The 13,327-nt window shown below is 31.9% G+C and overlaps 1 protein-coding gene across 1 annotated transcript; it reads left to right on the top strand.

Annotated features, from left to right (window-relative positions):
• Positions 1 to 9,531: 9,531 nt before the first annotated feature.
• Positions 9,532 to 12,761, top strand: LOC129304578 (pentatricopeptide repeat-containing protein At1g26900, mitochondrial). The gene has a single exon (XM_054944285.1). It carries the CDS (start codon positions 10,319 to 10,321, stop codon positions 12,098 to 12,100), a length of 1,782 nt encoding a protein of 593 aa, XP_054800260.1. The 5' UTR covers positions 9,532 to 10,318; the 3' UTR covers positions 12,101 to 12,761.
• The last annotated feature ends 566 nt before the right edge of the window (positions 12,762 to 13,327 follow it).

Here is a 13,327-nt window from a genome sequence, read left to right as displayed (position 1 = left end):
CAACATAGTATATAATTTAGCCATTTAAAATGCATGAATGCATGACCTAGGCCGGTATGGCCTTTCATGACCAACAGAATGCCTCCTGGCACTCTTTAACTCGCAGGTAAACCTTATACCTACTTATACCTCCACAGGCACAAAACGTAATCTAAGGCATGATCTAATCCACCGAACCTTTTATGCCCCTTCGACGTGAATCCTAAGCAGTTGAAGCTAACTCCCTCACAGAGCCATCCCAACTTACTTTCCATGTGAGGGCTACCTTAGCTTAGGCACTCAACCTCACACTTCATATGTTAGATTCCCTCCCCCACTGAGAGGTGTCGAACACTCAATACACTAACCACTTTAGTGCACTGAGCCCACAATACATAAGACAACACTGAGTACTGATAGTGTGCCATAGAATATTAAAAATCCACACCTTCTCATTAGTGAACTCCCACCGAGATCATGCCTTTTACTCTTATCTACCTTTCCTGAGTATTGACCATTCAACACTCTAAAGTTAGTATAATATTTATAAATCTCATTTCCATAAAAACATTGTTATTAAACAATTAGAAAACATATTTGCACTATAATCAAAGTAGTATCTCATAACCCCTTATAAAGCACATTTAATCTTTTAAAACATGTAATGCATGATAACTAGTAATATTTATTCAAAAATAGCTAAAACAAAGTAATAAAAAATATAAATTTCCCTGTTACCTCAACCCTTTAATACCAAAAGGGTTCCCCTTGTACAAAATAGGGCTCAGCTTGTTCCTTAACTTCTGAACAAATTTCACCAACAATTGCTACAACATATAAGTGATTCACATCACTTATCATATCAAATAGCATTAATGAAGACTATAACTCATACCACACAACTTGGGTCTATGAGCCATAATCCATCCCAATGGTCCATATATTAAACCAACCATTCACATAGTATCACTTAACCACCAAAACCATTTATTAGCCATCACTAGGCTAATTTTCAATTTATATAATTTTTTAATCAATTAAAAATCTTTACTTAGTGCCACCAACTTTTACCATTAGCCCTTATAATGAAAACCAAACCTTAATTTAAATCTTATTGGGCTCGAATAGCAAAATTATAACTAAATCAATAGGCTTAAACCATTGAGGAGCAAAAACCCAATTTCTCAGGGTTTATTTTGTGCTTAAAACACCTCTTTTCATCCAATTATTCACTCAAAACATTAGATCACTATATAGAAACTCAAAACATGCTCCCTAAGATCCAAAGATACAAAAGCTTATAAGAATAAAGCCTTTAGGATCAAAATCTAAAAATTTCCTCTTCCAAAAGTTGAAGAAAATCAAGAGAAAGAGAAGAGGATTGAAGTAGGGAGTTTACCTATCATATAACCGAGCTCGCAACGGTCGCAAAGACTCCTAGATCCAAGCCTAACTCCCCCCTTTCTCTTCTCTTCTTCCTCTCTCCCTCTCGTGCATTTCCTTTCCTTTCCTTTTCAATTTAGTTTTTGCATTTTCTGCGTCAGTTTTGGTCTTTAAATTGCTGGTCAAAAATTTTGGGGAAAATTACAAGAAATGGCCCAACATTTTTTTTATTGTATAAAAGCTCGGGTCAACTTTGGTAATTTTTCCCATAGTTAAAAATTAAATAAAACCAAATTTTTGCTTAGTAAAATTCAAACTCTAGACCTCTATCAAATTATTCTAAATTTTAATTTAATTATAAATATTTTATTTTATTTTATTTCTATAAATCCGAGTCTTAAAATTTTAGGATGTTACACTGGGTGTCAAATCTTTAATCGAACTATTAGATAGTGTCCAAACTTATCTCATTAGATAGATTATATTATAAGCTTCGTATAGGCACTTGAATCACTCCAATCGGACATCGAGTATGAAAATGTCGCATGACGGAAGTTCATATCAAATGTGCAGTTGTGACAACAAAATCTGATGCATAGGTCACGATACATAGTGTACAAGCCATGGCATATGACACTGAACTAGAGCATGCTGCTCTATGCCACATACTGTAGTACATGTAGTGTTAACCGTAGCGCATGGCCCTATTTTAAGGGAATTGATTTCTTGTTTATCTTGTTTGTTGGGAGTGTATTTACGCTTCCATTAGCCTTGTTATTTAAACTTATTTGCTATAAAGTTGAGACCCCACATTGTAAAAATAAATTAAGGGCTATAACTTTGATATTGTATTATAAAGTATAAATAAATTGGTAAAGTCCGGATGAAATGGAAGACTTTACATTAAACATACAATTTACAATATAACTTAATTTATTATTTAGTGATTCATATTATTCGAATTAACTATAAAAAAATCAATAATTTGATTTCAAATAAGGAATTTCATTTTTCACTTTAAGTCTATTTAACTATATAATTAGTAAACGGTTTACTTATTTTATCAAAATAATAATAATAAAATTATTGGAATTTTACCCATTATTAGCTAAGAATGATTCAAAAAATTTAAATTGATACTAATGATTGTATCAAAAATTTGATATCATATTTAAGTTTTTTTTATTTGTAATATTAAGTTGTTGTTTTAGAGACAACAACTTTATTTCCAACTTCTCCCTTTTTCATTTGTAAATCTAAGCTTTTAATTCTCAATAAAAGAGTGGCCAAGGTGATACTAAGCTTTTTAAAGAAGTATGGATGAACATACAAAAAAAATCCAATAGAACATGTGATATGCATAAGAGTTTTGACAAATATACCTACTTGGAATTGAAATTTCACATTTGAAGTTCTATCACTCACCTTCAATTTGATTAGAAGATCATTAATATAATTGTTTTTTAAAAATATTCTTGTAAGGTTGCACACATAACAAAGAAGGATTTATCTTATGCCTAGTACTAAGAGGAGGAAAAAATTAAACTATATGATTAATCTTCTTAGTCACCAAAATTAGATAATGAAAAGTAATAAAATTAGGCATAACATGGGTAGATTTCATAGTGAGCAATCATCACAACATACCATGATAACTTAATGACTACCATATTTCAAGTAGGTTGAATAGAAGATAAAAATAGCATTCCTACTTTTCAGGCTTTAAATCTTTAAGAAAGATAGGTGAAGAGTGAGTGAATAGCTACCAAATTGCAAAATTTTATAAAATTAATTAATTAAGACAAGATGATATTACATAAAAGGAGTCATGATTTTCTCCCATTAAGAAGGACAGCTCCAAAGCAATGCACAATTATTGTTCCATTGAATCCCCTAACTAGTAGAATAAATACAAGATCAACAATAATGAATGGAATAAAAATGATATGAAAAGAAGTTTTTAAACAAATTACATACATGTGCATCTAAGCAATCAAATACAAGCGAAAAAAAGGGAAGGAAAAAGAGGTGCTTAGAAATTTTGTTACATACATACTTGTTACAACCAAACAAAGTTCAAAAATCAAACAATGTTCATGAAAAATAGATAGAAGATTGAGTTAATTTTGAGAGAAATGAATGAGGCTAAGAATAAAATGGAGATGAGTTAAGAGGGAGATGAATTGAGAGTGAGATAGATGAAAAATCTCACCAAGAGAGATGTGGCATTGCTTGTGGCTTGTGGCTTATGTGCTTCGAAGCTTAACTTTAATTGTAATGACCTTAAATTTAAAATTAAAAAATAATAAATTAATAAATTTTTTATAATTAATATTTCATTTAAATTAGTTTTATAGTATATGGAGAGAAGTAATTTAATAGAATTTATGTTAGTAATTTTTTGAAAGTTCAGAATTTGAATTCTATTGAATAAAAGTTTGATTTTATTTTGTTTTAAATTATAAAAAAATTTGTACCTTTTCTTATAATTTTCATTGTGTCCTTTTTGTAATTTTTTTCAATTATTCATTAATATCAGATTCTTTTCCTCCTCCACAGCCATTCGAACAGTAGAAAGTAATGATAGAGTTTGAAATTACATATGTACCCTTGTTCTTATTGTAACTCCACAAAAATATCTAGGGGTTTATTGTAATTTTCTCAATGGGCTTCATTGCTTAAATTTTCCTTTCCCTTTTCGGTCAGCTTTGCAGAGCCATATTCAGGGAGCTTATATATGATTTGGCTCCTCTCTTCTCTTCTTCCTGTCGCACTTCCCTCGATCTTGCCGTGGTATTATCACCCCCACCACCAGTAGTCCATCCTTTCTTTTTCCCTCTTTCACTTGTTTGCCTCTGTGGAGCTAAGCAGTTAAAACTCTTCCTTTGTTTCATCTTTGCTGTGGGCTGATGATAGCGTGCGAGGGTGTTTAAATTTCATCTTCCTCCTTCGTTCTCAACATCTCCGGTGAGGGAGATTAGGATTTTGTGTGCACTACCATTCTTCTTCCTCTGCTTTTCCGGTGAAGGTTTGTTTGAGCCTTCAATTTGCAGCCTCAGGCATTGCCTCCTTCTTTGATGTTACAGCTGTTATGGGTGAGCTCAAAAGCTTCATTTACCAGGTTTTAAAACTAATGCTGTTATGGGAGTTAGTGTGTTGCTGTATGAGTTTTTAATGGTGGTTGCCTCTTCCCCTGTGCCATCATCACCGTTTTTTTGTTTATGTTTACTTCAAGTGCGCCCAATCTTTCTCTCCCTGATCCTTGTTCATTTTGTGTGAGTGTGTTTAAATAATGAAAAATTTTAATCTGTTACTTCCTTTTCTTACTGCCGTGAGGAATGGGGGAGATGGAGATTTAATTTCCTTGAGTTATGATTAATCAGAAAAAAAAAACTTAGGAGGCTGATTTATTTAAATATTGATGTTAAGAGAATTTTTGGAAATGGAAGTGAATGTGAAGAGGTTTGATATTAGCTTACGGATTAATGCTCTTAAGGTGTTCGGTGAAATGCCTATTAGGAGAATTTTGCTTGATTATGCATTTTGTTGAATCTTGTTAATTAAGGTGAGAAGCATGACTGATTCAAATTCTATTTAGTTGAGATTTAACTTGAACATTATTAAGAAGTTGATTTTAAGGTATTATATGGTTAGTTGAATTTTTGGAAGTTTCATGTTAGGTAATCTATAACTATGGTATTGTTTTATCATTTGGTCTTGAGAATGCTGAGAATGAATTTAAAGTGTTAGACAAAAATAAGTGAATGAAGGATGATGAAGTTCATTATAGGTGATGAATATAAACTAGAGTATTGTTTTACAACCTAAATTGGGAATATATCTGAGTTATTCAATAAAGTGAGCAACACATGAATGGTGGACTAATAAAGCTTTTGCTAGAGGTCTAACACACACTTTTAATTGATAATTAGCTATGGAAAGTTCTGTGACATAAATGATGATGTTGGGAACATTGAATTACTTGGATTAAATATTGGTTGTGTTAATGTTGAAAGAGGATTCATTGAACTTATGGAAAGTTATTTAAACTTTATTATTTTTATATATTTTTATATTTTTATATGATGTTTGAAAGAAAAGAGACTTGACTGAGGTTGTAAGGAGAGAATTTTAAATATTAACAACTTTACAGTAAGTAAATAACATCCCAATCAATTTATATATTTGAAAATTTCCTTTTATCAATTATTATTTTTAATTTTACAGTCATTAATATATGCCACTCTGACATTGATTAATGTTGTTGATTAAATTTCTTTAGCTCTTGAAGTTATCATGATTTATACTTATAAGATTGGCAGAAATGCTTTTATAAATTCTAGTACTCTTCTATTCAATAAAGACAATCATGGAAATAGGTGAAGAAGTTTATGGAATGTTAGTTGTGAATTTTCATATTTTAAAGGATTGATATTTTAAACAGTTCATGTGAGTTTGATTTTGAGAATGAGAACTGTATCTTGAAAGTGATAATTTTCTTGCATGTTTGAAAATAGTTTTAGAAAGGAATTTTATATAGAACACTGGTTGCTAACGGCAGTTCCGTTAGCCCTTGGCACACCATGGTATACCTAGCTAGTAGGGTGTTCATAGGAGGTGCTAGTCCCGTGTGATGGCTAACGCACATGGAACAGAGGGATAATTATTCATGAGCATCGTACTCACGTTTGTTTCGTAGCTTAAGCTACATTTGGTTACTTACCCTCTTGTCCACGTTTGTTTTCGTGGCATAACCCACGTTCGGTTACTTATCCTTATGGACTGTGTGTCCACGTTTGTAAATTGTTCTGATAAGTCTCTATAAATATGAATTTGGTTACTTGGTGATTTTATATCTGATTGGTTTTAATTAGTAATTTATTTAATATTTATTTATTTTTATTTATTTGCTTCTTTGAAAGCAAGTGATAGTAACATTTGATATGAAAACTAAACGATTCAAAATTTTGTTTAAAGCTATATAGAAATTTTTTTTCCAAAATTTATTAAACTTGTATGAAAATCATTGTCTTTTTAACTTGCATAATTGTTTTAATTTTTCCTTTTATTTATGTTAAATTATTTATTGTTGGGACGTTATTCACTGAAAATAAATTTTTGTCTCAGATAATATAATTGATGATCTACCGTTTTGCTAATTTATGAGGGATTCCTTGTTAAATTGAGGAGAATACCTTTTGAGTATATCTTTCTTGTGTTGTAAATGGTTAATTAATTGTTATCTTTTGAAATTGTAATTAGGTATGCCCCATGTTAACTATAGATAAATTTTGATTTGCAATATATTTGTCTATTTATTGTGAAAGAGCAGAGCTTCGCATTTTTGATTTGGACTGTATATTTTATTGTAGAACTTTGAGAGGTCTTATTTAGAGGGGAGATTCTAGTGAAATTTTTTCAAAAGTTTATGAATCTTTTGTTTATATTAAAATGTCACAATTATCTTCCATCATATTTCAAATAAATTAAAATACTATATTAAAGTTTCCTTGATCAAGGCTTAAGGGATATATATTTGTATATATATCCCGTGCCAGTCGTGTCTAATTTTTGAGGCGTGACATTAATGGCGGTTGATAACATATTCTTGATGTCAAATGAGGATGAAATTCAAAAAGCCTATGTGCACTTGCAAATCTAATGGAGGAATGTATGCTTGGAGCTAAAGGGAGAACTAAATGCTATGATATCAAATCATGAGAAAAGTTATGACACGATAAAAGTTGTGAGAATAAAAAATTAATTTATAATTAATAATCAGATTGTAGATTCACATAAACAATTAATAAATATATTTTAGGGAAGTTGTCAATGCTCAATTTTAAAATTTTTAAATTAATTTAAAATCTCAAACTTCTAAATTATTTCATATATGCTTGTGATAATTTTTTTAAAAAAATATTTACACTGAAAAGATAATTAATCCTAAATTGGTAGAGAAATTTTGGAAAGTAGATTGGGATAGTTGAGATATTGAAGACATTTTATTAATCTTTAAGTTGAGGGAAGCTATGTTTTATTAAATTTTTAGTTGAGATAAGTTATCATATGATAATAGATGGGATTATGGGAGAGAAAATTTAGGAATAAATTAAAAAAAGAATAAGATAATAAGAGGGAAAATAAGGGATGAGAAGTTATCTTGACATTTTAAATTATCATACTTATTATTTTTTAAAAATATTTTAAAAGTCAATATAGTAATGGATATGATTATGAGAGAGAAAATTTAGGAACAAATTAAAAATAAGAGTTAAGATAATAAGAGAAAAAAAAAAGGGATGAGAAGAAGTTATCTTAATAATTAGAGATCATGCTTATTATTTTTTAAAAATATTTTAAAAATCAATGCTGATGTGGATAGTTTAGAATTGTAGCATTACAAAATCTACTTATGTGTGAAGCTGTGGATGATGCTCGCAATTCTACTTATATATATATATATATATATATACTTTTTCAAATTAGTTGATGTTAAAATATCAAGATGTTCTTATTAATTTTGCCTTCAATTTATTTTGATAAACACAATAACCTAAGACATACTCCCTCCATTCAAAAATATAAGGTATTTTTTGAGAAGTTGGATATTTCAAAATGTGAGGCATTTTTACTCTTTCGAGATAAAATCATTGCCTTTTTTTCAAAGGTGCTCCTATTAATAATGACTTCATATTTATTGTAAAGCATTTAATAGGGATAGATATAAAAATATAGGATTAATTTGAAAGTAGGTAATTACTTTATTAGAAAGTGAGATTCAGTTAAAAATACCTTATATTTTTAAATAGAGAAAGTAATATATTTTAATACAAATGTACTACTATCATTATATAATTTGCTTATTTTCTTTCCTTCATGTGTGCTTTTATTCATCCGAATAAAATGAGTGATAATATTATCTCTTTAATTTTTTTTATTTTTTCTCTTAACCTTTATTCACATTTAAATAGAGTATAAAAGTATGCTTGGTATGGATTTAAATCATTTAAAATTGAGATTGATAAATTCATATAAAGTTTTCCTTCTTAAAAAAGCAAGAGAAGATTTCATATTTTACAAAAAAATAATAAATGTGAGAAAATACTAAAAAGGGAAAACTTTATGAAAATTTATCAACCCCAATTTCAAAGAATTTAAATACTAAGGGAAATTTTAAATAAGAATCAGGGATATGACATAATTATTAGTAGATATCAAAAAAAAATTTAGAAATTTTAGTTCAGTATAGGGAGATAAAAATAAAAATAAAAATAATTCTAAATGTAAAAAGATCGATAGATCCTTCACTTGTTATACAGAATCATTAGTTGTTAATTTTCTTACTTCACATGTTAATTTACTAATAAAAGTTTCAAATTACATGAGTTGATATATTAATAATTATATAAGACTTGATATCAGTTGTTTAATCATAAGCAATAACATCTTTTGTTAAATTACTAACTTTACTTGTTAATTTACTAATATCAATTGTAAATTAATGATAGGTCTTGTAATTTATAATTGATGTTAGTAAATGGATAAGTAGAGTTAGTAAATTAACACCTAATGTTATTCTTTATCTGACAAACAAATGTAATTTATAAGTGATATTAATAAATTAATAAGTAAAGTAAAAAAATTAACAACTAATAATTTTACATAACAAGCAAATGATACTTTAATTTTTTTACATTTAAAATTATTTTTACTTTTATTTCTTAAAATGAACTGACATTTAAAAAAAATTAAGCCTACTAGTAATTAAGTCACATCTCTAGTCTTTATTTAAAATTCTCCTCAAATACTGTAAGTATAATACTCCCTCCTGTCTCATTTATAAGTCACATTTTAAAAGATTCATTTGGTTTCATTTATAAGTTATGACATAACTTTTTAAGTAATATTTAAAATATATTTTTAAAATTACCCTTTATAAAAAAAAAATAACATGATATTATTTTTTTAATCATTATATATGAATATATTTAAAATTCTACACCCTTTTATTTTTATATTTTTTTTATATCAGTAGTAATGGGATTCATAAAAATAACTTATAAAAAAAATTAAAAAAGTATAATTTGAAATTTTTATTAATATATCTTTTTATTATGTGAATTGACCTGTATACCCTTGCCTGAAAAACCCTGCCCCCACCGAAAACAATCTCAGCCACCACAGTAACCGTCTTCATCCAGACAAAAACCAGCCACTGCAACCATAGAAATCACCGTCGTGATTCAGATGCGGCGGAGAGGAGGGATCTCCTGGATGAAGAAGATGACGAAGTCGAAGTCAAAGTCAAGCTAGACAAAGAGGGTTTCATTCCCAAATCCCAGCTCCTTCCATGGCCGATTCTGTGCGGAGAGACCAAGAAATTAAAACGAAGAAGAAGTTAGAAATCAGCAAATCAAGAAAAGGGTGAGGTGCAGAGCAAGATTCAACAGTTCAAAGGAAGGAATAGAGGAAGAAGAAATAGTGACGAGGTATCTTGCTTGCTGGTTGTGGGTAAACGAGATTTGAGGGATTGTAGAGTGTTGCAGTGAGGAAAAAGCTTTTGCCGTCCGCCGTTGTTCTTACCGGATCATCGTCGTTCATCATCGTCCTCGCCGGAGTAATCATCTTCGCTGCCATAGTCCTATTCATCGTCCTCACTCCTCAGTCTCAGTAACAAGGAGAGATAATGATGGGGCAAAATGGTCAGACTTGAGACTTTGATGGAAGTGGAACTGGGTTCCAGGGGATTAGGTGTGGAGCCATGTTCCATCATTTTTTTTTTTTGGGAGTGACTTACACTGACAAGCCAATTCAGGCCTACCAAACGCACGAAATTCGGGGTTCCATTGCACCTCCACCTCTCTGGGCTCAGTTCACTCCTAAAAAAACAGGCCATTAGTGTTTCTCGACTTACATATTGATATTTTCGCCTTAAACCTTTAGTGGCTTGCTCATGACTTTGGGTAATGCCTTTTGGCTGAGGTATAATTTTGGATTATATCCCAGAAATCTCAATGTGAAGTCCTATTCTATTCTTGCATTAGATCAGGAGCTCATTTCTCTATTAAAATCATGCAAAATGTCTTCTGAAACCAATCAAATCCATGGCTACATGGTTAAGACTGGTCTCGATAGCTTTCCTTTCAATTTGGGCAAGCTCCTAGCAGCTTCCATCCGTGACATAGAGCATGCGGCATCCATTTTCAGTTATATACAAAATCCAAATCTTTACATGTTCAATACAATGCTTAGAGGCTATTCTTTTAGCGATTACCCAAAACAAACTTTTATGTTGTTCAACAATTTGAGGGCTCGAGGAATTGTCCTGGATGAATTCTCTTTTATTACAACACTCAAAGCTTGTGGTCGAGCATTAGAGACTGGGATTGGCCAAGGGATCCATGGAATTGCATTGAAGTCTGGGCATATGATGTTTATTGATGTGAAGAATAGCCTCTTGCATTTTTATTGTGTTTGCAAAAGAATTGAAGATGGTCATAAACTGTTTGATGAATTTCCAGCAAAAAACGACTTGGTTTCTTGGAACACTTTAATGGGTGGCTATGTTCTTGTTTTTAAGCCTACTATAGTTTTGGATTTGTTTAGAAAAATGTGTTGTGTTGGGCTTAAAGCCAGTGTTGCCACTATCTTGTGTCTTTCAACTGCTTTTGGCAACATAGCAAGTGTTGTTTTAGGAAAATCGCTGCATGGGCATTGTCTCCGAATAGGCTTTGGCTCTGATTTGAATGTGCTTACTTCTTTGATTGATATTTATGCAAAAACAGGGCATATCTACCAGGCACGTAAAATTTTTGATGGACTTGTTAAAAGGGATGTTGTCTTGTGGAACTGTTTAATAGGTAACTATGGGAGAATTGGTCTAGTAGAAGAAGCACTGTCTTTGATGCAGCAGATGCGACTCCAAGGAGTCAAACCTAATTCATCTACCTTATCAGGTTTGCTTTCAGCTTGCCCTGCATCTGGAGCTATCCAAGTAGGACAGTATGTTTCTAGTTACATGGAAGAGGAGAGACTAAAATTGGATCCAGTTCTCGGAACTGCTCTTGTTGACATGTATGCTAAATGTGGTTTTCTAAATAAAGCTTTGGACATTTTTGAGAGAATGGAAAGTAAAGATGTAAAGTCTTGGACAGCCATGATAACAGGTTATGGGGTTCATGGGCAGCCAACTAATGTCATTAGGCTTTTCAATAGGATGGAGAAGGAAGGGTTTAGACCAAATGAAGTCACTTTTCTAGCAGTTTTGAGCTCTTGCAGTCATGGAGGCCTTGTGATGGAAGGCACAGCAATTTTTGAAAGGATGGTTAGAGAATATGGTTTTTTACCTCAGGTTGAACACTATGGATGCCTCATTGATCTCTTAGGTCGAGCAGGAATGCTAGAGGAAGCACATAAACTGATTAAGAGCTTGCCCATTAAGAGTGATGCTACTGCTTGGCGTACACTGCTTGCAGCTTGTCGAGTTTATGGGAATATTAAATTGGGAGAATGTGTGAAAGAAATGTTAAGAAAAATGTATAAAGAGCATCCTGCAGATTCCCTTCTCATATCTAGCACTTATGCTGTCACTGGAAGACTTTCAGACCTTCCGAGAACTGAAGGAATGAAGGAAGCAGATATTGTTCTGGAAAAACGTGGGACAGTTGAAATGAAGAGAGAAAAGATGGTTAAAGAGGCTGGGCTCAGCATAATTGAAGTATATAATCAGGAGTGAGACTGCCATACTTCCATCTACAATTTTTGTCTCACCAGGTGGTGGCTCTGTGGTGCAACAGGACCCTTAATGACATGTCTGAGTCTGAAAGTCGGGCGAGATTTGATCCATTTAGGCAAAGCCATGGTAGATATCAGTTCAATGATTTGCCAACTTACTGTCAATTTGGTGCCATCTTTTTGCTGGTTTGAAAATATTTTTCTGATCACTCAATTTTGTCGAATCACAGTAGTTTGTGTTAGGCCCTTGACAGCTGGTCCCAAGCCCAGATAAAGAAGGAGTGCTGTGTTAGGCTTTTGACAGCCAAACGTAAAAATTTGTCGGATTTCACATATAAATGGACACTAATTTGCCAAGGCCCCTGGAGTAACAAAATTAAATGAGCCTTCAAAACCCATCAAGAGTCTTGACGTTATTGAAGGAAGTGTTTCCTTTCATCTGTCAATCAACCTGGAGTTTTGGAGTTGTGGTCAATCAATTTGGTTACACCTTTTATCCTCAAGATCTGTGATTTTCTCCCTTGTAAAACGCTAATTTCCCTCTCAGGGCTTCCATATCTTCAGAAGCTTGTTATTAATTGGTATGTGAATCAGAAGGCAAAAACTTCCACATTTTGTGATGTTGGCAAATAATGACTTCATTTGACTTCCTTTTGTTACTAGCCCTTGTTTTTCACTGAAGTGCCCCCCACCTTTTTGCCCGCGACATTTTATGCTATGTACATCCATTGTGCCTATGAAGATCGTGTCATACGACATGATTCAGTTGGCTACTCACTTCTATGAGCTACTTACATGATTGAACAACTTGCAATATAGTAGATTACTTTGAAGGAGGCATACATATTGAGTTCTCAAATGTTACAGCAAGTAGTGCTGGAGTGAATTTTGGAGGGTGCACTTGAGTCCATGTGGATGGATATGTGTAGGGTTTAGTTTTGCCAAATAGGTTTCATCAACCTTTAATCTTGCATATGTTTCAGTTCTGTGCTCAGTCGTTTTCTCAATCTGCGGAATTTATACACTCCATACAATTCTTGTAAAATGCTTGAATGAATATAACCGTATTACATCTTTAGTATGTATGAGGAAACAAACGAAAATAGAAAATGAGATTTTACTTAGACGGTAACCTACTTTTTAGCTGTAAATTTTCCCAAGAACAACCTTGTTCGTTAGTACGCACGGAAATTCTTATGGCTAATGTCGCAGCCGTCACTTCCATTAA

Source organism: Prosopis cineraria, unplaced genomic scaffold (assembly GCF_029017545.1).
Source record: "Prosopis cineraria cultivar Desert tree isolate PC_DT_omini unplaced genomic scaffold, ASM2901754v1 PC3, whole genome shotgun sequence".
Classification (NCBI taxonomy): domain Eukaryota; kingdom Viridiplantae; phylum Streptophyta; class Magnoliopsida; order Fabales; family Fabaceae; genus Prosopis; species Prosopis cineraria.
The sequence above is the reverse complement of the archived record's forward strand: the minus strand, read 5'-3'. Positions and strand labels throughout refer to the sequence as shown.